At 43.5% G+C, this 27168-nt stretch overlaps 1 protein-coding gene across 1 annotated transcript; it reads left to right on the top strand.

The window, feature by feature from the left end:
• Window positions 1–3573: 3573 nt before the first annotated feature.
• cdc6 (cell division cycle 6 homolog (S. cerevisiae)) lies at window positions 3574–26783 on the top strand. Its single transcript, XM_043674896.1, has 13 exons — window positions 3574–3769; window positions 4226–4396; window positions 6980–7255; window positions 8000–8199; window positions 11400–11572; window positions 13535–13641; window positions 15530–15669; window positions 15891–15951; window positions 16073–16112; window positions 18668–18732; window positions 21159–21367; window positions 23054–23194; window positions 25814–26783. The coding sequence occupies exons 2-13, from the start codon at window positions 4252–4254 to the stop codon at window positions 25901–25903; spliced, it is 1647 nt and encodes a 548-aa protein (XP_043530831.1). The 5' UTR covers window positions 3574–3769; window positions 4226–4251; the 3' UTR covers window positions 25904–26783.
• Window positions 26784–27168: the final 385 nt, after the last annotated feature.

Here is a 27168-nt window from a genome sequence, read left to right as displayed (position 1 = left end):
AGAGCTGGAGGAGCAAACATACTTTGGGGACTTGTGGCAATTCCAGGTTTTGGGTAGGTGGGGGTTGGGTTTTGGCGCAACTTTCAGCATCATTCATTCCAAATGCAGAATGACCAACTAAAATGAATCCAAGTGAAGCTGGAGAATGTGTAGTCTTCTGCCCAAACCTTGTGCTACTACCGATAGTGGGAAATGAGAGGAACAGCCGTATTTAATTAGGTGAGAGGTGAAATATTAGCTTCCCAAAAGTGGGATGAATGTAAGGAATGAAAGCTGTAATCTTTGTAGAAAGTTGTAGAAGTGGATCAAACCTGAGGGTAAGCGGGGCACCTTTTCTAAAGTATTAACATGTCATTGCAAACTCATTAGAACACCATTTGTCAAATGAGATGGTGTCTTCAAATTCACAACTGGTTAAGTGAGACTTACAGCAGGTGAGGTTGTCTCCCTTATGGATTTGGATTCTATATGAGCTACTTTTCCTACAGGGGGATTCTTTATTTGACCCATACAAGAGAAGACATTGATGCACTGAGATTGGCTGCTGGCTTTGCAAGGGGCATGGCTAACTGATGGACAGGGTGGGTGCTGGGGGGCACACACTGGCTCATTAAGGACAGAAGAAGGAAGATGGACTACACAAGGTAGATCAATATATACATAGACAGGAGGTCAGTCATGTTTGCGAGGAGATTCCATTACAAAGGGAAGGTCGAAGCTAACAGACAACAGGTCAAAGATGATGGAGTGAGGGTTGAGGTTGATAGAGGGAAGGTCCGAAGTGGCTGAGAGATAGGTGCTAGGCTTATGGTTACAAGCTCCAGAGTTTATGAGGAAGTGTCCATGCTCACAATGTGACAACACAAGTGGTCTCCAGAGCATAGCTGAGGATCGAGAATTCCAAGGTCAGGTTTCTGGATGCCTGGCTGACTCTGTTGTAAAATACAGAGCGCCCTGCTAGGTGAACTTGCATGGCACAGGAGATCATTCAGCATCTTCTTGCACTGGATCCAGGTCCTTTTATAAAGGCCATTGGCCTGTGCTGAAAAGCAAAAGCAGTCGATTACACAAGAAAACTCATCCTGGGCCCTGGCAGAAGTCGTGCTTAAACTCCAAAATAGAAAATCTAAGCCTAGGACTGGACACTGCGTGCACTCCCAATCCCTCTTTGGGGGCGCTCAACACTCCAGGATTCTGGCCTGTATAATCACACCACGAAGGCTTTTCAAGCTGAAACTGATCAAACTGCAGGTACTGTAATTCAGAAACAAAACCAGAAACTGCTGGAAAGGCTCAGCAGGTCTGGCAGCATCTGAGGAGAGAAATCAGAATTAGCGTTTGGGGTTGAGTGACCCTTCCTCAGAACTCTTTTCAAGCTGCTTTTCTATGCCTGGAATTATGCAAAGTATATAATAATGTAAAATACACAAATGAAGAGCAAGAAAACAACACAGCACCGTGGGCGGCACAGTGGCACAGTGGTTAGCACTGCTTCCTCACAGTGCCAGAGACCCGGGTTCAATTCCTGCCTCAGGTGACTCTGTGTGGAGTTTGCACATTCTCCCCGTGTCTGCGTGGGTTTCCTCCGGGTGCTCTGGTTTCCTCCCACAGTCCAAAAATGTGCAGGTTAGGTGAATTGGCTATGCTAAATTGCTCGTAGTGTTAGGTGAAAGGGTAAATGTAGGGGAATGGGTCTGGGTGATTTGCGCTTCAGCGGGTCGGTGTGGACTTGTTGGGCTGAAGAGCCTGTTTCCACACTGTAAGTAATCTAATCTAAACACTCCCAAATCAGCTTTCCTTAGAATTTGACAATGTTAATTCCTCTCCTGCAAATGAAGCTCTATTTTACATTAAGTTAAAAAAACAAGTTTTGCTTCCAAAGCATGGTGGTTTATGTCCAGACTTGTGGATAGCGTGTTCCATAACAGGATTACAGTTAATAAAGAAGAAAAAAACTAAATGTAGAACAAGGTTTAGAGCAAAAAAGTGATTAAAAAAGTATTAAGCAGAGAAAGGACTTAAAGGAAACATACATAGTAAATGGATTTCTTTATTTTTCTGCCTTTATATTCTATGTTGAGGTTCTTTTTCTGTGTTTAAAGATGGTGCCAGAGCGGCAACACCATACAACACTTTTCACTGTATTTTGTCACAACATTTATGTGACAATAAATAAATCAAATGAATCAATATTTAAAGCTAAAACTGGGTTACAACCAAAAACAAACTCAGTCTGGGTTCATGGGTTACAGTATGTTATTCTGTCAGTAATATGGAACTGTAATGGCCCAGTTTGTAGAGTGAAGCTGTAACAGTCTGGAGTGTAATACTGAGCTGTAAAGGCCTGGACTGTAATATGGGTTTCTAATGGCTTAGGCTGTAAATTCAGGCTCTAATGGCATAGGTTGTACTGTAGGGTTCAAATGGCCTGGCTCCTAGTGTGAAGCTATGTCAGCCCAGGCTATAGCTTGGGGCTGTAATGGTTGAGGCAGAATTATCCCAGGCTACCGTGTGGAACTATAATGGCCTGAGCTGTACTATGGTGCTGTATTATACTAGGCTGAGATACAGAGTTGTCATTGCCTAGGCTGTAATATCCAGAACTAACATGTAGAGCTGAAATGGCTGAGGCTGAAGGAGCTGAGATGGGTCAGGCTGTAATATTCTGCGCTACAGTGTGGTGCTGAAATGTGCCAAGCTAAAATTCTACATTGTCGGGGGGGGAGCTGTAACATATCAGGCTGTAATGTTTGGGGCTGTGCTGTAGAGCTGTAACAGGTCAGGCTACAATATTTGGCATGATTCGGAGATGCCGGTGTTGGACTGGGATGTACAAAGTTAAAAATCACACAACACCAGGTTATAGTCCAACAGGTTTAATTGGAAGCACACTAGCTTTCGGAGCGATGCTCCTTCATCACCTGATGAAGGAGCGTCGCTCTGAAAGCTAGTGTGCTTCCAATTAAACCTGTTGGACTATAACCTGGTGTGTGCTTTTTAACTTTGTACAATATTTGGGGCTGTAATGTGGAACTACAATGGACCAAGCTGTAATATTTGGGGCTATAGCGTGGAGCTGTAATGGACCAGGCTGTAATATTCAGGACTGTAGTGTGTATCTGTAATGGACCGGGCTGTAATACTCAGGACTGTAGTGTGAAGCTGTAACAGGCCAGGCTATGATATTCAGGGCTACAGTGTGGAGCTATAACGGACCAGTCTGTAATATTCAGGGCTATAGTTTGGATCTGTAATTCACCCAACTGTAATATTTGGGGCTATAGTGTGGAGCTGTAATGGACCAGGCTGTAATATTCAGTACTGTAGCGTGGAGCTGTAATGGACCAGGCTGTAAAATCAAGGCTACAGTGTACATCTATAATGGACCCGGCTGTAATATTCAGGGATACAGTGTTGATCTGTAATGGATCAGGTTGTAAAATTCAGGGATATAGTACGGACCTGTAATGAACCAGGCTGTAATGTTCCGGAGCCGGAAGCGGGAAATGTAGCGAGGTGACGGAAGGAGCCAATCAGAGTCCTAGGGGGCGGGGTCAGGATTGGCGGCAAAACCTGAAGTTACATTTTCGCGGGAGTTTCAGTCAGAGCCAGATAGAGACACAGAAACAGACAGACACGGGGTAAAATACACACAGGGACTGGGATCAGTCTCACCCAAACTGCCCGTTTCGAGTAGAGCGAGTGCCGGATACTGAGCTCGGTCTGTGCCGCTGAACCCAGCGAGAAGGAGGATCCAAGCTGCTATCAGGTTAGTCTGGAGAGAATCTTGCTTCATGTTTTGGCTGCACTAATTTCTCTTAACTTGAAAGAAAATTTAAAATAGTACTCCTTCATTTAATCCTTTCTCCCTAATCTTGTAACGGGTTTAATCCCTCTCAGTAATGGTTTCTCCTTCCTGTAATTGTGTTCTGGGTTTGATCCTCCCTTTCTCTTTTTTCAAAAACTATTTTGCTCTAATCTGGTTCACATTTAAATTTTCTGCTTCTGTAATCATTTTGTGTTTTAATCATTTCCTCTGTGCTTTAACTCAGCATTGGGTGCAATAATATTTTTCTCTGTTTTACTTTAACCCAAGTATTAAATTTAACGCAATTTTAAAGTAGTTTATTTTCCCCCTCTGCATGTGTCACTGCTTCCTGTAATTCCTTCCCTTTCTCCTCGCTCTTGGTTTCTCTAACCCTCTTCTGGGTGTTTTTAATCTCAGTAGATATCACACCCAGTTTTGCCAACATGCCTTCTACATGGAAGACCAGGACACAAACCACCATCGACTTCCCCAAGAAGAAATTAGCCCAGTGCCGCGCAGTGAATAAAGCAAGTCAAGGATCGCCGCCCACAAACCAGAAACAGCCACTCAGTCCCCGGAAGCGTCTCGGTAATGCTGCCCTTTAAAGGGTTGAAACCTATTGGTTTATTTGTTGGTCTGCTTCGTCTTAAAACCCTTGCGGTGACTGTTTCCTTTTCCATCTGACAAGCTCTTCTCTGATCTGCAGGCACTTCACATTTTGGAAAAAAAAATTGTACCTTTTAACTTGATGTAGGGCTCCTGAATTTTACCCCTGAACGCCTTGTTTCTAAATGCCAGTCAGTGCTGTTCGCTTTAAGCACAACATAAAGAGATCTTTGACTCACCCAGCCTGCTCCATGCACCGCTGAGATGGGCGCAGCCGTCTTCTTGATGGCTGTAAATCCACTTTCACAGATGACACGAGGTACCATGTCTCCTGTTCTTTTTAAAAAGAACGATTTGTTAACGTCAACATTGCTAAATGCTGACCGCAGCACCATCTGTTCAGAACCAGATGAGATGGAAGATTTTTTTTTATGAGCATTACTGGCAAGACCTGCATTTATTGCCCATGTGAAGGTGATGTTGGCTACTTTACTGAACCCTTGCAGTCCTTGTGCCAGTCAGTTTGAGACGCTTCTCGTCGTTTTCCCCCCCCCCCCAACCAATAAAGCTTTGTCACAGCAAACCAGCTGGCTAGGCCATTTCAGAAGTCAGTTGGGAGGTAATCAACCTTCATTTTGAAGGGAATGGGTGACAATATTAGGGAGGCCTTGCTAAAAATGATCAAGGCCCCAGTTGGGCCATACCCAGAGTACTGTGGATACAGGCAATTGAGGTCATCTGGAGAAGGTTCACTAGACTGATGTAGGGTATGGAGCGATCCCCTTATGATGGGGAGGTTGAGTAGATTGGGTTTGTACTCTTTAAAATTTAGAAGGATGAGTGGCAACCTTATTGAAATGTATAAGATTCTTGGGGGACTTGAGAGGGTAGATTTGGAGCTGTTACTGTAACCTTTTATGTAAGGCACGTGCCACTTTTTTGTTTTGATTCACCAAGGGTCACTGATAATTAATTAGGCTACCAACTCAGTATGAGAAAGGAGGGAAATGAGAACACTGCCACTGGGACAGGAGGCATGGCTGTTTGATAGTTTTCAAAATCAAGAGGGATCTGTACATAATAGTTAGGGAGAAACTGTTCCCACTCACAAAAGGGCAAAGATCGAGAGGGCACAGATTTAAAGTGACTTGCAAAAGAAGCAATCTGATGCAAGGAAAGAAACTTTCTCACAACCAGTGGTTTGGGTCTGGGAAGCACAGCCTGGAAATAGGGCAAAGGCAGATTCAACTGAGGTATTCAAGATGGTATTATATGCTTATTTAAGTAGAAACAATGCAGGAGAGTATGGGGCAAATACACAAGAATTGTACTGAAGTCATGAAGCTCATTTGGAGAGCAGGTGCAGACCTGATGGGCTGAATGGTCTCATTCTGCCTGAACACTTCTGTGATTCATCTAAATATTTGCAATCACTCTTTTTCAATTCTTCCACCCTGAGCCATGTCTCCTTTATGCAAAGTGGCAGTGTCATGGTAGCAACATGAATTGAGCCAGAGGTCTGTGCTGTATTCTGATTTGGATAGGTTGCAGCCATCAATCCTTCTTTCTTTCAGTACTGTATTTTTAATCGACCTGTTCAGAGAAGGTGGGAATCAAATAGCATCAGGAATGAAGGACTCTGACCCAAAACGTCAATTTTCCTGCTCCTTGGATGCTGCCTGACCTGCTGTGCTGTTCCAGCAACACACTCTCTCAATTATGAATATTGAAGTCAGGCATGGGTTGTGCAGCTTGGATTGGTAAAGGGAAATTGGTGATTTGACCTTGAATGGGTCTAGAGATTTTCTTTAAGAAAATAATTTTAAATATTTGGTGCTCAGACATGGGGAGAGAGTCACAGGGCGTCAGCAACTGGAATTTGCTGAAATGTCGTGGTCTGTATACTTGGAATCACAGAACTGTTACAGCTGTAAGGCGGCTATTTGGGCTATCAATCCTATATACTAGTTTTACTACCCTGTGCCACCCTACTGCATTTTACCCCATATCCCTACGCACTATTCTATCCAAATAATTGTTCAATGCCCTAAATGTCTCAAGTGAACCTACCTCCTCCATGTTTCCAGGAATACCCTAACTACTCGCTGTGTGCAAATGTTATTTCTCATATCACCCTTATTTCATTTGCACATCTCTTTAAATTGATGTCCTCTCATTTGTTCTATTGTCTTTTACGAGGGGAACAGCTTCTCCCTATCTACTCTGTCCACTCATTCGGGATTTGGAAAACCGCTATCAGGTCTCTCAGCTGCATTCTGTCCAAGGTCCAGTGAACAGTTCCAATTTCTTTAATCTAGCCTTGTAACTCTGAGGTATCACAGACCTGGAGCCATTTTAGTAAATTGTTTCTGCACTGCCTGTGGCGCCCATGATTATATACAACAGAAAGAGAAGCTTCCATGAAGGGGAAGGACTTAATTATAGTTGCTCAGGATTTCTGCCAGGATAGGATGTTCATATGTCCATCCAAGTAGGGATCATGAAGGGATGGCTTTGTCTACGGTAAAATACCGTTCTGAAACAATCTGTCTTTAAACTTTGTAGGTGTTGAGAACCTATGCAATGTACCACAGCCCCTGGAGTGCTCACCAACCAAACGGAAGAAGGAAAATCAGCCTGTGGCTCTGTCAACCCCTAGAGGTCGAAAGTTGGAATTTGGTGAGAGCCCATTAAAACCGGCAGCAAGGCACAGATCACTCTCCACCCATAAATCACCGGAGCGGACAGGATGTCCTCTCAAGAAGGGGGATGAGACTCCTTGTTCCAAAAACCAGCTCCCTGCACCCTTGTCTCCCATTGCAAGGCATTTAAAACAGCAAGGTGCGTTCATTTAAAATTGATCTTGATTCCTTGACTAGAATGTAATGTAAGATTTTCATGTTTTGTTTGAAGTATTGCAGTTGTTCCTCCAACAATGCAGTACTCCATCAGGACTGTACTGGAGCGTCAGCCTGGCTTGGTGTGGAAGTCTTGGGTCAGGTCTCCATTTGCAACCTTTGTACTCTGCTGGAAGTGTGTGACCCACTAAACCAAAGATGTCCTATGCTGGTATTCTTGGGCAGTCTGTCTTCAAATAAAAACCGGTTTGACCCTGCTTGATACCAAGAGTGGACATTTTCCGAGTGCAGAGTCAGTCTTGAATTACTGCATGCTTCCCTTTCTCAGTTGTAGCTGCTGTGCAAACTGACAGAAGCAGCTTGTTATTATTTTTCTCCGATTGCTTTCCTTTCCCCTCCCCAGCCTCCTACATGCTTATTCCGATTGTAGAACGTGTAGCCCATTAAATTCAACAAAGTATTAATGTCATGTGATTCTCATTTACACTGATTTGGTGAAATTTGCAAACTTCAGTAAACTTTCAAATGGACAAGTCATTCAGCAGGCCACAACAACTCTTACTGCCAAATGTTATTGAAATAAATTGCATTTGTGAGCTGCTTCCAGCACTGCAGAGCACAGAACATCTTGAGGTGTTTTAGCTATCTTTCTGTTGCACAGTATCCCTGTGATTCAGTGCAGAGCTTTGGGCTTCCTTGGATTAATCGCCCATTTCCACTGTTTCAGGTGCATGTTATCTACAAACCAAGCAGGTGTTGAACACAGCCATTCCAGAGCGCCTTCTTGCACGTGAGCATGAGACTGAAGTTATCTCTCAGTTTATAACAAATCACGTCAGTGAGGAGAAGCCGGGGAGTCTTTATGTTTCAGGAGCACCTGGCACAGGGAAAACTGTGTGTGTGGAACAAATTATCGAGGACCTAAAGGTACTAGAGTTTGAAATAAAACAAAGAACTGAAGATGCTGGAAGTGTGAAATATAAATATTAACTGCTGGAAATACTCTATAGACCTGGCAGGATCATTGCAGAGAGAAAACAATATATACTGAGTCTGATATGACTCTTCTTTACAACTGATGTATTTCATATAACTCCTGTAGTGAAGAAAGAGGCCATTCAGCCCATCCTCCACAGATCCCCCCGCACCTCCAATCTCCATAACTCCCCATTTCCCATGGCTAATCTAACTTACCCACACATCTTTTGGACTGTAGGAGGTAACTGGAGCACCCAGTAGAAACCCACTGAGAGAATGTACAAACTCCATATGCAGTCACCCAAGGCTGAAATCGACCCTGGGTCCCTGGTGCTGAGATGCAGCAGTGCTAACTGTACTGTCCCTTGACTTGAGTTAACCTGTTTCACTCTCTCCTGGATCTGCTGAGTAATTCCAGCATTTGCCTGTTTTTATTACAGTCTGAAACCTGACCATTGCTTTTTCTTGAAAGAAAGTGTGTTGGAAATATTTCATCAGATCGGACAGCGTAGCAAAGAGAGAATATAGTTAAGTGAGTTGAATAAATTTCTTAGAACTCCACATTGCTTGTTTTATTTTTCTTGATTTCTCCATTGTACGTTGTGAAATCTGTTTGAACTGAACAGTCAAGAAAGATCCAGGTCCACCACTTAAGAACTTGGAGTCTCGTGTGTTTGAATTGGAAATTGATCCAAAATGCCATGATGCCTCTATAACACTATCTGGAGGAACATTCTGGAAAACGTTCAAAGTTCAACACGACTTCAATTCCTGTCACCAGTACCTTGTCCTCGTTACCCACATGGGAGAATGCATCTTCCCTACAGTCGAAGAAATATCCTGTCAAGGGTTGTCTTTTTGATGTTGCTTACCTGCATTCCTTGGAGCCTCGTGGCCATGTGCTTGACAAACCTATTAGAATTATTTTGACGAGGTAACAAGCAAGTGAGATAAGGGTGAGCTGGTGGATGTGATCTATTTAGATTTCTAGAAGACCTTTGACAAGGTGCTGCTCAGGAGGCTGTGAAATAAGATGAGGCCATGGTATGAGGGGCAAGTTCTGGCATGGATAGAGGATCGGCTGAATGGCAGAAGGCAGAGAGTGGAGATAAAGGATGGCACCTGTTGATTAGTGGAGTTCCATAAGGGGTCTGTGTTGGGACCACGGCTATTCATGTTAGACATGAATAATCTGGGCAAGGACACTGAGGGCATTGTTGCTAGGTTTGCAGATGAGTCAAAGATTGGTGGAGGGACAGGTAGTGATGATGAGGTGGTAGGCTGCAGAAGGACTTGGACTGGCTGAGAGAGAGGGCAAAGAAGTAGTGGCTGGAATACAGTGTGGGAAAGTGTTAGGTTATGCAATTTGATAGGAGGAATACTGGCATAGACTATTTTTCCAAATGGGCGAATGCTTCAGAAATCTGAAGCATAAAGGGAGGCCTCATTCATGATTCTCTTAAGGTTACCATACGTGTTCAGTTTTCAGTTCGGAAGGTAAATACAACGTTAGTATTCATTTCAAGAGGGCTTGGATACAAGAAGCAGGCTTATACTGCTGAGGCGGTGTAAGCTTATGGTCAGATACCATTTGGAACATGGTGAGCAGTTTCGAGCCCCAAGTCTAAGGAAGGATATACTGACATTTGAAGGGGGTCCAGAGGAGGTTTACAAGAATGATCCTGGGGATGAAGGCCTTGTCGTATGAGGAGTGGTTGCGGACACTTGGTCTATACTTGATGGAGTTTAGAAAGATGAGGGAGATCTGATTAAAACCTAAAGAATACTAGGAAGCCTATAAAATGAATGTAAGGGTGATGTTTCCGTTAGTAGGAGAGACTAGGACCCAAGGGCATAGCCTTAGTGAAGCAATAACCCTTAGAACTAAGATCAGAAAGAAGTCCCTCAGCCAGGAGATGGTGAATCTATGGAACTCATTGCTGCAGAGAGCTCTGGAGACCAAGACATTGAGTGTATTAAAACAGAAAGGCCCTTGATTAGTAAGGGGATCAAGATTACTGGGAGAACGGAGGTGAATGGGGTTGTAAAATGTATCAGCCACGACACAGATTGCTTCGTATTCAATGAACTGGCCAAATTCTGCTCCTATATCTCTCCGTCTTACCTGTAAATAGAGGCATACCATCAATCTGAGGCAGATCTTGAAGTGGTTCATGGTTAATGAGACACTTTTACCAAGGATTGACCTTTTCAAACCTCTCGAGCCACAAAATTGAAAAAGCTGGACGCTGATGATGACAGGTTTAACACTCCAGGTTGTGAAGAATGTGTGACACTGGAGAACACCTGACACTTGTGGTGCTACCCTGAAAGAAGGCAGTTCCCTCTGAGCAGGAAGCGATGGAGTAGAAAAATAGTTGTGTTTGAGCGTGGAAATCAGTATAGTTTTGTTGAGTATAGATGAACAGTTGACTAATTTCACATTAATTATTTCTGTTTAATTTAGTACTGTTAAACACGAGTTTAAAATGCTGCTTTGTCAGAGTCCAGTCAGCTACTTTTGACTCAATTTTATTTCCTGTTCACGGATCACAAATCTAACAACACTGATTAACTTGTTCCATATATATATACAGTCATGTGTTACCCAGTTATCCCTTATTTTACATAATCGTCTGTTCTCTCACTCCAGTGGATTGTCAGTCTGCCAGCCCTATTCAAAGATAATATGCACAACAGTGTCTCTCCATGTCTGTGTGAGTGTTGGTGAACTGTGATGTCTTTCCTGTAAACTGTACGGTATTTACAGAACAGCAGCAGGCCATTCACCCAAACAGGTCCATGCTCCATTGGCCTCCTATCACCCTTCACCTAAATCAATTTACATATCTTTTCTATTTCTTTTCCCTCGTGTTTGTATAGCTTCCCTTAAATCCATCTTTAGTGTTGTCTTAGCTGCTCCCTTTGGTCATTCATTCTTTTATTTTGTGGGAGCTATAGAAATTTCTCTGAAATTTCCCACTGAATTCATTACTGAAGCCCTTGACCCTTGACTGAATTCATTACTGAAGGTTCTAGTTAACCCCATGACCCATCTCTTGATTAAATAATTTGTTTGACCTTCATCTCAAAAGCAGAGGAAATGAAGAGGTACTTGTCAGTAATCTTGTTTTGAACTTGCATTGCAGGAGAAACTTGGGGACACAGTCGTCATCTCCATTAACTGCATGTCACTGAGGAGTTCGCAGGCCATTTTTTGCTCTATTGCAGACAAACTCATTGGCAAAGGAAAACTCAAATGTGCAAGAAAAGACTTTCCAAAAAAACTGCAAATGAAGCTTACCAGCAAGGGCCCAGTGGTGTAAGTGTCTTCTGAAATTGTCTACTTTGTGGGAGAACTGCAACTTGTATTTCCATATTAAGAAGATTAAGCAGGAAGTTTTATTTAAGGTTTTTGAAGAGACAGGGAGGGAGAAACTGTCCCCACCAGCTGTAGAGTTGGTAATCACTGAACCCTGCTTTAATATTAGCCTGAGGGGGAATTTTTTTAATGCGTTGGGTTATAATCTGGAATGCACTATTAGGAAGGAAACAGGTTCAATGTTAACTTTCAAAAGGCAATTGGGCCTGCAAAAAGTATTGGGTTGATTGCTCTTCAGAGCCAACTTAGACAAAATGGGCCAAATGGCCACCTATACAGTGTTATTCATTAATGTTTTATCAAGGTGTAGTGCTGAGAAGTACTATACCTATGGGTTTAATATTAAGTTGAAGACAGCGTCAAGGTAGTACAAAGTTTCAGGCTAATACTCTAGTGACAATCCTGCCTGGTATCGGAGACTTAAATTCAATTTTGAAAGCCAGCCTTGGCATTGACTAACTTCTCTTTGCGCAAGAAAATGGAGATAGAAAAAGGAGCAGAAATGAGGCCATTCGGCCCACTGAGTGCTCCACCACTCAGTCTTGGCTGATAAGGTTCTCATCCTCATTCTCTCGCCTTCTCCCTGTAATTTTTGATTCCCTTGATAATCAAGAACTCGGCTATCTCGGTCTTTAAGTATACTGAATGACCTAGCCTCCACAGCTTTCTGTGGCCGACCCTCCATTTGTTATGATCATGCTAATCATCCAGCCCAATAGCCTGTTCCTGCTTTTCCCCAATACCCTTAGATCCCTTTAGCCCCAAGTGCTATACCCAACTCCTTGAAATCATACAATGTTTTGGCCTTAACCTCTTTCTGTGGTAGCGAATTCCACAGACATACCTCTGGGTGAAGAAATTTCTCAGTCCTAAATAGTTTACCCCACATCCTTAGACTGTGACCCTCTGGTCTGGATGTCCCCAATATCAGGCACATCGTTCCTGAATCTGTCTTGCCTGCTGATCTCAAGTGGTCTGGCCTATGTATGACTCCACACCTACAGCAATGAGTGACCTCTAACTGCTCTCTGGACAATTGGGGATTGGTAACAAATGCTGGCCTTGCAAAATACACTCATCGTATGAAAGAATGAAGAAAGCTCAATGAGGACAAATTGATTTACTTGTGGTTTACTTGGGGTGGCACGGTGGCTCAGTGGTTAGCACTGTTGCCTCACAGCACTAGGGACTTGGGTTCGATTCCTGCCTTGGGTGACTGTCTGTATGGGGTTTGCATGTTCTCCCTGTGTCTGTGTGGGTTTCCTCCAGAGGCTCCGATTTCCTTCCACAGTCCAAATTTGTGCAGGTCAGGTGAATTGGCCATTCTAAATTGCCCATAGTGTTAGGTGCATTAGTCAGAGGTAAATATAAGGTAGGGGAATGGGTCTGGGTGGGTTACTCGTTGGAGGTTCAGCATGGACCTCTTGGGCCAAAGGGCCTATTTCCATACTGTAGTTAATCTAATCTAAACTCTTGTGGTGATAAGGAGCAAATAATCGATGATGTGCCCTATCAAAGGCTTGGAGTATTTGGACGGTCATTAATATTCAATAGTGATTAAAATAATAAGTTCAAAAAGGAATTCAGGAACAACTTTTAGATTAAGAAGCTTGCAATAGCAGGGCACAGGTGAAGCAAAGAAGATAGTTATGAATGTTAACGTAGACTGAGGGTGAGTGACCTGATTTCTTCTCTTTAAGTAGTAAGTGAATTTTTGAGAACAGAGATCATTTTAAACCTTAATTCATTTGCATGTTTACTGTCTACCTTTTTGGTTTTGGAGTGGCAATAGAAAATTTTTGAACAAGTGTTGAGGGAAAAACATGAGTGCCCTTTAGTGTGTGCCACCTTGTGGAACTAATGAAACTACTGATCCTGAGGAAGCTGTAATTTTATTCACAGCCTTTTGGTGCTGGATGAGATGGATCAGCTGGACAGCAAGGCTCAGGATGTCCTCTATACGCTGTTTGAGTGGCCTTGTCTCAGCAACTCTCGGCTCGTGCTCATCGGTAAGATTTGTCAAAAATATCTCTGGTTTCTGGTTCAAACAGTAGGACTTGCTCTGCCTGTAGTCGGCAACGTTCCCATTTAAAGGTTGACTTAGTCCAGTTTAAACAAAACTAGGAAAATGAAAATATGTTGCAAGCAAATAAATGTTCATCTCTCTTCATAAATTGTAATGTATTGCTCTAAAGTTAGTGAGTTTTGAGAAGATTTGTAGTTCAGGTTGAGGTTCTGGATGTAGGTTTGCTCGCTGAGCTGGAAGGTTCGTTTTCAGACGTTTCGTCAGCATGCTATGTGACATCATCAGTGAGCCTCCAGCTGAAGCACTGGTGGTTTGGCCCGCTTTCTCTGTTAAACTTTCCTTGGGTTGGTGATGTCATTTCCTGTTTCTTTTCTCAGGGTGTGGTAAATGAGATCCAAGTTGATGTGTTTGTTGATAGAGTACCTAGAAGCATGGCATTCCAACCTGAACTCTATCAACAAACACATCAACTTAGATCCCATTTACCACTCCTGAGAAAAGAAACAGGAAATGATGTCACCAACCCAAGGAAACCTAAATATGTAAATAGAAAGCAAGTCATACCACTAGTGCTTCATCCAGGGGGCTCACTGGTGATGTTACCTAGTATGGTCACGAAACGTCTGAATATGAACCTTCCAGCTCAGCGAGCAAACCTACATCCAGTGCTCTAAAGTGATTGCCCCCCCCCGCCAAATGTTTGAGTGTTTTCTGCATAATCTATCCAAACTTCTGAAAAGTGCCTTTCTTGGCTGGCAGTCTACAGGGAGCTGTGCCATGATACGGCACCAATGTAGCTCAAAGTCTCAGAGCACTTCATAAAAGCATTTGTCAAATGTGATGCTGAACTGCATGAGGTGATATTAGGGTGGATGGTAACATTTATTTGAGTTGGGTTCTTCGCAGTATCTTCCAGGTACTGGAATGGGCAAGTTGTCTTATGAGGAGATGTTGGACAGACCATGTTTACAAGAGTAAGAGGCGATTTGATTATAACCTAAAGATCCTAGGGGATCTTGACAGGGTAGATGTGGAAAGCACATTCCCTGTAATGTGAGAGTCTAAGACAAGGGGGTCACCATTTTCAAGAAAAAGTAAGAGGACCTGTCCATTATAGACAGATGAGAATTTTTGGTTTCTCACAAAGGGGTTGTTCATCTTTGGAACTCTGCCTCCTGAAAAGGTGGTGGAAGCAAAGTCCTTTTTAAGGCAGCGGTAGAAATATTCCTGTTAAGCAGTGGGGTGAAAAGTTATTGGGGTGAGATTGATTTATGGAAAGATGCGATCAGCCTTCATGTGACTGAATGGTAGAGCCAACCTGAAGCGTACACCTTCTACTTTGAATGTTTTATTTAAGAGCATTAGTTAGGATGCACGTTTAGTTTTCTGTTCCACCACCTGCTGCAAATACTTTAAATATTAGAATGAGAGACGTGTTCCTTGTGATTAGTCTTGACCAAGTAGCTAAAGGTAATAAAAGTTATTGTGTGGTAAACTCCGTTTTCTGACAGTGCATGATGCCTGGACTGAATCCGGAATGTTCACTGCAAAAATCAAACACTTTGCTGGAATTATGAAATCAAAACACATCTTGTAAATACTCAGATGGTCTGGCTATACATGGAGAAGATCAGAGTTCATTTTTCAGCTTGATGGTCCTTTTATCATAAGCTGCTACAGGTCCAATTGGGAAAGATCAATATGAAACCAAATGATGATTCTGATGTGTAAATGAAGTTGCCACATTTCGAATTGATTCTAACTTGGACGTGCAGCTGTATTGAATGGACTCCTGTGGAATCAAACAGAACAGGCAAATGAGCAAAGTCCATTTGAGCTGAATTGATTGATGTTGTGAATTCTACCCCCAGGAATTGCAAACGCACTGGATCTGACCGATCGGATTCTGCCCCGACTTCAAGCCCGGCCCAAATGTAAACCTCAGCTCCTAAACTTCCCGCCTTACACTAGGGAGCAGATTGTCGCTATTGTGCAGGACCGGCTGAGTCAGGTACAACACTGTCTTTCTGGGGTGGACTGCATTTTTTTCCCAAATTTCCCCAATTCCTTTAGCGAAGCGCGCACACGTGCAGTTCGTAACTGCAGTTTGTCTCTTGCTGAGACACCACTTGGTGCAATGCAGTATAAGCACCGAGATCCATCTCAATTGCCGTCCTGGTACAGCACTCAGAACTTTCACTCTCAACTCTTTTTTTTTTATTAAAAATATAGGTTTCTGGGGAAAATGTTTTGGATCCTGCTGCCATTCAGTTCTGTGCTCGTAAAGTTTCATCTTCCTGGTACAGCACTCAGAACTTTCACTCTCAACTCTTTTTTTTTATTAAAAATATAGGTTTCTGGGGAAAATGTTTTGGATCCTGCTGCCATTCAGTTCTGTGCTCGTAAAGTTTCATCTGTGTCTGGTGATGCTCGCAAAGCTTTGGATGTGTGCAGGTAGGAAATGGAGATCAGCTTATCTACCTGTTAAAGTTGGACTTGGTTTGTCTGAACCCCAGCTGAGTGGGGAAAGCTGAATAGTTCTTGAATCAATGTAAAAAGTTAGCATCAAAAATAATCAGGAATCTTATACGGGACTTGTGCAGACTTTGTTTCTGGTAATCTTTGATTTGGTGAACACAAGAAATAGTCCCCTGAGCCTGCTCTGCCATTTACTGTGATTGTCGCCCATCGTAGACGTTCACTCCACCTTCCTACCTGCCCCACCCATCCCTGACTTCCAGTGAGACCAAACATTGCTCCGCCTTGGCCTCAAATGTACTTGATGTTGAAGCATTTGCAAACTTCTTGAAGCAGAGAATTCTGAAACATCTCTGGCCTTATCCTGGAGACAGTGAATTTCCCAGATTCCCCAGCTGCTGAGTCTGCTCTGAGACGGTCATGGAGTAGGCCTTTGTAATCAGAACCTTTGTGTACTGTTCCATAAATGTTTCTGTAGTGGAGAGGGATCCCTGGGCAGACCTTTTTTATACACTGCCCATCATATGACCAGATGTCATTGCTAGTGATGGCATCATTTGTCCTATTGCTAGCAGCTTCGCTTGTGCAACATCAGCCAGGAGGGGTTGACTGGCCTCTCTGTCTACCTTATGGAGCCCCCTTCAGAATCTACACCCATGTGGAATCAAAGATACAGGATGCTTCTTCAAAACATACTCTGATGCCCAGAGTAGCCTTTGGATAATCATCGAATCAATCAGTATAGAAGAGTCCTTCAGTGACTTCAGCACCAGCAAGAAAGCTTCTTTAAATCTATACTCGTCCCACTTCCCAGCACTTTGTCCATAGCTTGAATGTTATGAAATTTCAAGTGCTCATCCAAGTGCTTTTTTTTTAAAAGGCTATTATGAGATGTTACCTGCCTCAACTACCCTCCTAGGCATTCCGGACTTGGTCAGGTATACTAAGGTTAAAAGGAAGTTGGACGTCAGAAGTTTTTTTTCTTGAGTATCTGTTCCCAATGCATTTAAAAAAAAAAGTGATCACTGAGGCCCGCAAAAGAACAGGTGACTCTCTCACCCCCACCGGCCTCCCCCATAAAACAGCAACCTGAGGTTGAGTCACCCCCGTGAGATCAGTCGCTGGGCTGTCTGTATTGTTAGTATGCTCGGATAACATCACCAGGCTGATTAAGGTCCACACAGTGCACATGATAGAAAGCATGTGCCCCGTCTCTCTGCTCGTGCATGTATGCAGGAGCCACTTGCAAAGAACTATGCAGTGAAAGGTACTTGAGGCTGGGAGTTGTGGTCAGGGTTTGCAGACAGCTGATTGTACAGTATGATCCTTCACCTGTAGCTCATACGCAGCAGGTGGGAAGTCTGACTTTCAGAGTCCAGCTGCATTTCACTGACACCCAGGAGCAGGCAAAGTAGCAATGCAATCTCTGAAACACTGCATGATAGGAACCTATTAGACCCCGAGTTGAAAAAAACAAAATAATGAAGCGCATATTGGTCGCAAGGGGCAATATAAGTTAACGTAGAATTCTTCATATTTTTAAAAAGTCAGCTTTTTGTGGCACATGCAACAGTTTGGAGGTGAGCACAAACAGTTGGAATTGTCATCAGGTGGTTGGTTTCAGCAGAGATTCCCTTAAACTAGACCATAGTCATCCCCGTGGCAATTCAGTGCTTTGTAATATCTCTCTCCCTCCCTGCCCCACCCCTCTCCTGCCTGATACATCTGGTATCTGCTCAAAGCTGCAAAGCAAAGGGTGGTGCATTCATTCAGAGATGAAAGGCTTTGTCTTACGAGGAGAAATTGAGCAGTTTAGGCTTATACCCAATAGAAGAATGAAGGAAGCTATACTTGACCTATATAAGATGTTTAAAGGGCATTGATATAGGGTAAGTGCTTCCTCTTGTGGAACAATCTAGAATGAGTAATCATAGGTTTAGGCTAAGGGGTGGCAAATTTAAAACCAAGATAGAAGTAATTACTATTCAGTGTTGTGAATCTGTACAATTCACTTTCCCAAAGTGCCTTGGACACTGAATGCATTTAAGCAGCTAGACTGTTTGTTTTTTTTTCTGTAAATTATTAATGAGTTAAAAGGTTATGGGAACCAGGCACAACTGTGGAGTTGGAGCTGGAATGAGATCGGCCATGATCGTATTAAATGGTGGAGCAAGATAGAGAGGCTGAATTGCCTACTCCTGCTCTGAGTTCTTATGTTGTTCCAATGATGTTACCACAATAGATGAAAGCGGCAACTCAGAAGAAAAGGAAGTCTTGATTAGCCAAGTTTCTTCAGAAGAAAGTAATGCTTTGTTTCTCCAAGTGTGTACAGTCACAGTGTGATAATATCACCTGCTGTTGCATTATTGGGTAGGGATGTTAACCTGTGATACTGTGTTCTTGTTATTTCACTAAACAGTGGCATTGGCAATAAATGCAGCTTTTGTTTTGTATGGAATTTGATGAGCACTCCTTTTTGTTGAAAGGCTGTTGTTATTGATGTTGACCCTTTCTATTGGTGATGCTTGCAGACGTGCTGTGGAGATTGTGGAATCGAAGGTTCGAAACCAGACTGCAGCTGAGCCAACGATTAAATGTAAGTTGATCAAAGTGCTGAATATCTCACTGGAACAGTTGAAAAATTCAGGAAGATAAAGCTAGCAAACCTCCAGCCTGAGCAACCATTAAACTTTTTGTTTTGTTTGCTGTTGACGGCTCCAGGCTGTTCTGTGCCTTTGGAGGTTTTGAGTTTTCTGAGTTTTAGCTCCAGTATCGTGGCTCTGTAAAATCTCTCATTATAGTGGATGCTTTGGCTTAAGAGATCTGGGAAGGCTACAGTCAGATCTATGGCACCCTTTACATTTAGTTCCCTGCAGATGCTATTAAATTTCTTATTGAAACTGTTGATTGTTGAAAATTCACAGACAGAGAGTTCTAGGCCATTACTACTCAGTAATTTGACCTTTTGTTTTGGTATTTACCATTCAGATCATTTTCAAAAATCTGTGTTCCCTGATCACTGTGCAATTAGCTAAAAAGGCTAGTTTTCTTCGTCTGTACACTGGTCATTATTTTATGCATCTTTATCAAATCTCCCCTCTGTCTCCTTTCCTTCAAGAAGATATATCCCTTTTCTCACCCTGACCTTGTAACTAAGATCCCTCCAACCCCTGCAAACATTCTGGTAAATAGCCACTGAACTATTTCAAGGACCCCTGTAATCTTTCTAAAGTGTAACGAGAAGTGAGTCCGTATTCTAACAAAGAAAGATAGGGAAATGGGCCTCATTAGATTGTTCAATATGAGCCAGCATGGATCAGATGACCTGAATGGCGTTCTCCTGTGCTGTGCTGACTCTCTGGTCCCTCTGGTATTGTTGCAGGCCTCTGGCAGACTTTAAACCTGGTGTTGGTGAGGCTTCTCCTGGAATAGGAAGGATATTATTGAGCTGCAGAGGGTTCAGAAGAGATTTATCCAAATGTTGGCAGGAATTGAGGGTTTGAATTATAAGAGGATGCTGGATAGGCAGGGACTTTTTTCACTGGAGTGACAGAGGTTTAGGGGTGACCTTATTGAGGTTTATAAAATCACGAGGGATGTAGATAAGGTGAATGGCAGGTATCTTTTTTCCTCTGGTAGGGGATTTGCAGACTAGGGGGCATATTTTTAAGGCCAAAGATTTTTTTAAAAAAGACAGGACAAGTAACTTTTTTTAAATGGTGGTTCCCATGTATCTGCTTTCCTTGGCCTTCTAATTGGAAGTGGTTGTGAGTTTTGATGGTGGCATTGAGCCAAATGCATCCAGGGAGAAGGGAAGATGCTGTAGTTGTCATGGTAATCCTTTAGTGGTGGTGGTAGAATGGCCTGACTTCAAATACTGTGAGCAGTCGCCTCTGGGATGTCATGATGTCTCATTACTGTCTCGCAGCGCCAGAGACCCAGGTTAAATTTCATCCTCGGGCAACTGCCTGTTTGGGGTTTGCACATTCTCCCCATGTCTGTCTGAGGTTTCATCCCACAGTCCAAAGATGTGCAGGTTAGGTCGATTGGCCATGCTAAATAGCCCATAGTGTCTAAAGATATGCAGGCTAGGTGGCGTAGCTGTGGGAAATGCAGGGTTACGGGAATAGAGCAGGAGTGAAGTGCTCCTCGGAGGGGCAGTGTGGACTTGATGGGCCAAATGGCTGCTTGCACACGCTAGTGCTCCAATGATTCTTTCTCTCTCTGGCTCTCTGTCATAACAATGAGGAAGAGTTGTGCTGTCCTTCTGACTTTTGACAACTGAGTCCAGGTGCCACTCTGGTGAATTGAAGAAGTTTTTCTTGGCTTTGATGTCTAGGACAGAATCTCTCAATGAGAAGATTTGTCCATTACTTAGGACAGCTTTTGTAAACTACACTATGTCAAACATTCAAATATTCAAATCTTCTGACTTTTGCTTGATTCCCCTGTTCCATCTCCATTTGTATTTGTGGCCTTTGATCGTGAGGGATATTGGTGGATACCATTTTGTTTGAGCCACATTGGTCATATTTAGCAGAGTTACAATCCAGTGTAACACTTCCACATTTTAGCCCAGCTCCTAATTAGAGATGTCTGGCATGTTACAGTACCAGGTTGCAGAAGGTCATGTTTTAACGGGATGTACTTTTAGCAGGTTTTGAGAAGATTTGTAGCTTAGGTTGAGGTTCTGGATGTAGGTTTGCTGGCTGAGCTGCAAAGTTTGTTTTCAGACGTTTCGTCACCACACTAGGTAACATCACCAACCGAAGGAAACTCAAACATATAAATAGAAAGCGGGCCATACCGCCAGTGCTTCATTTGGAGGCTCACTGAAGATGTTACCTAATATGGTGACCAAATGCCTGAAAACGAACCTTCCAACTCAGCAAGCAAACCTACATCTACATCCAAGATGTATTTTTGTTGATTCTTTAAGGGTGAGTTAATGCACTGGTTTCAGGTGGGTGTTTGCAGGTGGACTCCGTGCTGTCATTCATTAAGCTGTACTTGTGTTTGAAGCTGAATCTCCCGCGACACCGATTCAGTCTCCAGGCCTGAAGAAGGTGGGTCTACCACACATTTCCCAGGTCATTTCCGAAGTATACGGTGATCGGATGACATCGAGCTCGGGGTCTGATGAGTGCTTTCCTCTACAGCAGAAGCTGCTGGTCTGCTCTCTGCTTCTCCTGACCAGAGAGTCGAAAGTAAAAGAAGTCACTCTGGGAAAGGTAAGCGGAACCAAACCTGCTGGAAATGTTCTATAATTATAATGGTTGTGATGGCATGGGACTCTTCCCATCCTCTCGATGGGATGTCAAACCTTGGATAGGTTTGCACTCAAGTGGGTGTAAGGGACAGCACAGCATAGTTGTGAAGAGTTGGAGTGGGCATTATTGTCAAATCAGCATTTGTTACCCATCCATAATTGCTCTTCAACTGACTGAAATATTCCAGTGAGCCAGAGGGCAGTTAAGAGTCAACTGCTCTGCTGTGAGTCAGGAGTCACCTATTTGGCAGATTTCCTAGAATCCTGACAGTGTGGAAGAAGGCCATTCAGCCCATTGGGTCCACACTGATCCTCTGAACAGCATCCCAACCAGAACCACTCCACCATCTCTGTAACTCTGCATTTCCCATGGCTAATCCACCTAGCCTGCACATCCCTGGACACTATGGACAATCTAGCGTGGCCAATCCGCCTAACCTGCATGTCTTTGGACTGTGGGAAGAAACTGGAACACCCAGAGGAAATCCACACTGTCACAGGGAGGATGTGCAAACTCCACACAGATAGGTGCCTGAGGCTGGAACTGAACCCAGGTCCCTGACGCTTTGAGGCAGTATTGCTAACCACTGAGCCACCATGCCGCCCATCATTTTCCATAAAGGGCGAGATGGGTTTTTATGGCAATCGATGATCATTTCCGAATCATCATCGCTGAGACCAGCTTTTCGTTCCAGATTTCTGAACTGATTTCAGGTTCCACCAGCTGCCATGATGGGATTGAACCTGTGTCCACAGACCACAGCCCATTCACCTGGATCTCTGGATTGCTCATTCAATGAAATTGCCACCACACCAATAACACCATACCAGCGCTCGATTAGTTTTAACCAGATAGTCTGTTTTTTTGGTTTAAATCATTTCTCCTCCTCTTTTTGTGGGAGTTTGCTATGTGCGAATTGGTTACTGCGCTTCCTACGTTACAACAGTGGCTGCACTTAGTAAGTATCTCATTGGCTGTGGAGCTCTCTGATTTCCTGAAGTTGTGCAGAGAGCTCACTGCCACTGCCCAGACTTTTTCCTGAGCCTTGGTCACATCATGGCTTTGTAACTTGGAGTCGTTGTTCTGTGGTACAATAAAAAGCAATCGAGCACAAAGTGAGGCTGTTTTGCCCATTGACCTTGCAGACTTCCAAGGTCAGTGTGTGGCTGGAGAAACCAGAAATGATTGTGTTGGCACATTGATGGGTGTGTGCAGACCCTCAGAGCGACTGTGAAGCCGAGAGATACTGTTGCCTGTCAAATGGGCACTGCCTCTTCCAAAGATCAATACAGTTAAGCTCCAATCTCCTCCCCAAACCCATGCAATTACAGCTGCTAGAGGTTCTATATCCTGTACCATTTTTGACTGCTGTCTGTGCCCCTATTGTTCCAATGTTTGAAAACTTACTGGGTGTTTTAATCTCCATTGTGTTGTCAGTCGCCTTTACATTTTTGACCCCTTGTTTGTTGATCCTTTATCCATTGGAAGATCCTCTCTCTCTCTCTCTCTCTCTCTCTCTCTTTTCACTCTGGTCTGAACCATTCACAATTTTAAACATTGCTTTTTACGTGGTGTTTTGAACTACTTGTTGCCAATAAGAGAACACTTGCTTTGCAGGCAGGCTATTGACAAGGTTCTGTGTTTCAGCTCAACGACACGTACAGCAGGATTTGCCGCCAGCATCAGATGACCGGGGTGGAGCAGTCAGAATGTTTGTCGCTCTGTAGCCACTTGGAATCCAGGGGAATCCTCTCTCTCAAGCGGTCAAAAGAGGCTCGACTCAGTAAGGTAAGAGTGACTGAGCTCCAGGTTTATTGGCTTGTGGCATCGTTGGCTTGCCAGCAGTGCCCATTCCTGGTTGTCCTTGAGCAGGTGGTGGTGAGCTTAGTCCATATGAGACTTTGCAGCGATTGATTCACCTGAGTATCTTGCTAGGCCGTCAGAGCACAGTTCAAGAGTTAACCACGTTGCTGTGGGTCTGGAGTCACATAGGCCAGACCAGATAAGGTTGGCAGATTTCCTTCCCTAAAGGTGGTTACATTTTTCTGATGATTGACAATAGTTTAATGGTCCTCAGATTTTTAATTCTAGATTTTTTTTTAGTTGATTTCAAATTCCACCATCTGCTATGGCAGAATTTGAGCCCGGTCTCCAGAACATTAGCTGAGTTTCCAAATTAATTAGTAATACCACTAAGCCATCGCCTACCCTTATTGACTTATTTAAGATTTTAACCAGCGCTGATCTGTAATGTCTTTTTTTTTTCTTTACAAATATCCTTTTTGGGATGTGTGCTGGCTAGAGGATTGTTTATTGTCTGTCCCTGTGTGTCATGGAGAAAGTGGTAGTGAGCAGTCTTCCAGGACTGACTCAGTCTTTGCTGTGTGTGGGGCACCCACTGAGCTTTTCAGGAGGGAGTCCCAGGATCCTGACCCACTGACTATGAAGGAGCGATGATATATTTCCAAATCACGTCTCTTTGCCCCGCCGCCCCCCATTTTCCCTGCTGAATTCCATGCCCAGCATCAACTCTCCTACCTAGGGGTCGAAGCATTGTTCTGCCAATTGGAACATACAGGACCTCAAAGCAGCTTTGGTTCTAAGTCAAGATGGTGTGAGGCTAGGGGTGGAACCTGCAGGGGGTGGTATTCCCATGGATCTGCTGCCTTTGTCTTTGTAGTTGCTAGCTAAAGGAGGCTGGGTGACTTGGAATCCCTCCAGTGCAGATAGAGGCCATTTGAGCCATTGAATCTGTACCAACCCCCCCCCCCAAGAGCATTCCACCCAGATCCACCCTGTTCCTGTAACCTCTCGGTTACCTTGGTTACACTACCTAGCATAGCCAATGCTCTAACCCGTGCATCTTTGGACTGTGGGAGGAAACCCACATGGATGCAGAGAGAATATGTAAACTCTGCACAGACAGTTGCCCAAAGCTGGAATCGAACCCAGGTCCCTGGCACTGAGAGGCAGCAGTGCTCACCCACTGAGCCACTGAGCAGTTCATTAATTGCACCATGCATTTCTGTAAATGCTACACACTGCATCAGCTGGTGAAAGGGTGAATGTTGAAGGTGGAGTGCTGATCAAGTGGGTAACTTTTATCCTGGATGGTGATGCTCATCCAGACAAATTAGTGACACATTGTGCACACTTCTCAACCGCTGAAGCCCCAGATTTTGTCTTTTGCTCCTGAAACACCCCTCGTCTTTTTATGGTGCTTTTTTAAAAACACTTGACCAAGTGTTTGATCGCCTGTCCTACATCTCTTATCTCTGCTAAGATTTGGTAACATTCCTGTGGGATACATTGGGATGTCTTGGTGCTGCTTTATGAGGGTATGTTCAGCCATCCTTGTTGCGTCATGCTGCAGCTGTGCGTTTCCACTCTGAGATGGTTGTGAGGGAGCTGTCAGTTCTCATACTGACACCTACACAATCGCCATCTATCGACGAAATCATGGGAGACCCAACATAACAGCAGTCCAAATCCTGACACTGCAGTGCCTCAGATTTCCTTCACATTCAAGAGGTATGAGTGCAGGTGTGGAAATAGAATTGACCATTGGTACAGAAGTGCTGAATGCTTGAACTACCATTATCTTAGGAAATGCCCTTGTGCGGTACTGTCTCTGATAGACTGCCAACAGAGGCATTACTGGTGTCTGACTTGGTTCACCGTTCTCCTTCCAGGCTGGGCCAGTCACTATTGTGCAGGTTCTGTGATCCTTTGGTTTGTCTTGTTTCTGAAATGAATAGGATTCTATCCTTATTTAATGCTGGTTTAATTTCCTTCCTATTGCAGTAGAGCCCATACCTTGAGCTCTGACAGTGAACTACAGCTCCTGTCTGTACTGACCAGATGCTAGTTTAGCTTGTGGCTGATGAATTTCTTCAGTAGGTTCTGTAAAATCTTTATCATTTCCATGTTTTCCAATCACGTGTTTTTTGAAACCGAAGAGTTTCCAGATTGGCTGCTGTGACGGCTGGTTGAATGTTCAAAGTCTGGGGCGGGGCTTGTTCTGGTTTTATTGTAAGTGCTATAAATGTACAGGATCCTTTTGTCATTTCAGCACCTGAACTCATTCAGTCAGGGTAGCTAGCAGCGTCCAGTGAGCAAGAGAGTCTGCCTGTTGTGACTGATCTGGAGATCAGTCCTTTCTGTATTCAGCAATCACTCTTTCCTGAGCTCTTGGGTTATATATTCCCAAATTCCAATTCAGCTAATGGGCTGGACCTCCTGAGGTCTAGCGACTTATTTCAGAGTTCAGAATAGATGGCAGTCAGTTTTGGGTTGAAGTAAAACATGTACTAAATAAAGGGGCTGAGTTGACACTAATAATATCTATCTTTTTATTTGAAAATATATGCGCATTGCACTAACCTCGACCTGCCCTTTCCTTCTCAGGTCGCCTTGAAAATTGAAGAGAGGGATGTTGAACATGCTCTTCATGACAAAGTATTGATGGGGAGCATTTTACAACGGGGTCTTCCTTGAGAGTACATTTTTAAAGTGTTTTAATTTTATCATTGCCTTGATGCTATGGCCTGTAAGAGGCTCGTAAGATACAACTGTAACCAAAGTATTAGAGTCCGAGTCCGTAATCCTATTTTATATTGTACTTGTAAGATTGAACCTTGGGCTGTGATGTTTTGGCAGTGTTTGGTGCAGGCGTGTGGAAGTTGAACAGCAGTGAGTGATGTATTCCAGCATCAGTCAGCAGCGAGAGCTACAATTAACATGAGCCCTGTGGATAGCCATAATAAAACAACCTGCAATCAACAAGTTGCGGGACAAGTTCACGTGGAATTTTAAATCTTAAAACAGGGTGATTTTATTTTAAATGAACCTGATCTTCCAACTGCTGTTCATGATGGGCCAGAGCAATGTCAGTGCAGGCATATCCTAAGAGTGTGCTGACATTTCATATTGACTTCCTTTCCTCTGGAGAGGCCTATTGAAGGTGGATAGCTTAAAGTCAGCCCGGGTCAATGCCTGATTTTTAAATGCCTTTTTTTTTTAAGGATGAGATATATACGTCTACTTCAACTTTTTTTTAGAAGAAGCAAATTTTTAAAAAAAGTTTGATTATTAAAAGCTGGCACATTTTCTAACTGAGTTAAGATTGGAGCATATTTGACCTTGCGTTCCACAAGACAACTTGGTGAAAACTAATTGTTCCATTCCTCTCCCTTCTTCCAATGTTTGTAAATCCACCCCACCACTCCCACCAGCTGTTTTTATTGGGACATGGATGTGAAAACAAAACAGGTTTAGCATTTAAACTGTATTTGCAGCGAGGTGAAATTGGAGTGTGAAATTAAGTGTGTGTATGTGACCAATGCCAAGGTGACTAAGTAGGTGTGGATGGCGCCAGCGTCATTGTATCACCAGGACGTAGAATGGGTTTGCACACCCCTGGATCATGTCATCCTGTACCCATGGAGTCCTTGCTGTTGTCAGTTTAACTTGCATCTCCAGCTCTCTTTCCCCCCTGCCCCCCCCCCCCTCAACTCCCAGCTCTACACAGGTAGCTAGGTATAGTGACTGCATGTGAGCCTTATATAGGTGCAATGGTAATAATTGTTGCTGGTGTGAAAATAAGACCTGTCTACTTGAGTGAAATTGGAAAGAAATAGTTTGTAGGATTGCCATATTGCAGAAGTTCTGTACATTTGATACTTAAGAATGGGTTTTCTTTTCTGTTATATGGACACTCAGCCTTATAGTTTATATCTATTGTGCATTATGGAAGAGTTTTA

Source organism: Chiloscyllium plagiosum, chromosome 33 (assembly GCF_004010195.1).
Source record: "Chiloscyllium plagiosum isolate BGI_BamShark_2017 chromosome 33, ASM401019v2, whole genome shotgun sequence".
In the NCBI taxonomy this organism is placed as follows: domain Eukaryota; kingdom Metazoa; phylum Chordata; class Chondrichthyes; order Orectolobiformes; family Hemiscylliidae; genus Chiloscyllium; species Chiloscyllium plagiosum.
The sequence above is the reverse complement of the archived record's forward strand: the minus strand, read 5'-3'. Positions and strand labels throughout refer to the sequence as shown.

Coding starts and splice junctions, on each gene's coding strand:
- cdc6 (XM_043674896.1), top strand. CDS start 4,252: ATGCCTTCTACATGGAAGACCAGGACACAAACCACCATCGACTTCCCC. Junction 7,256..7,999: donor AAGGCATTTAAAACAGCAAG/GTGCGTTCATTT, acceptor CCACTGTTTCAG/GTGCATGTTATCTACAAACC. Junction 13,642..15,529: donor CTCTCGGCTCGTGCTCATCG/GTAAGATTTGTC, acceptor TTCTACCCCCAG/GAATTGCAAACGCACTGGAT.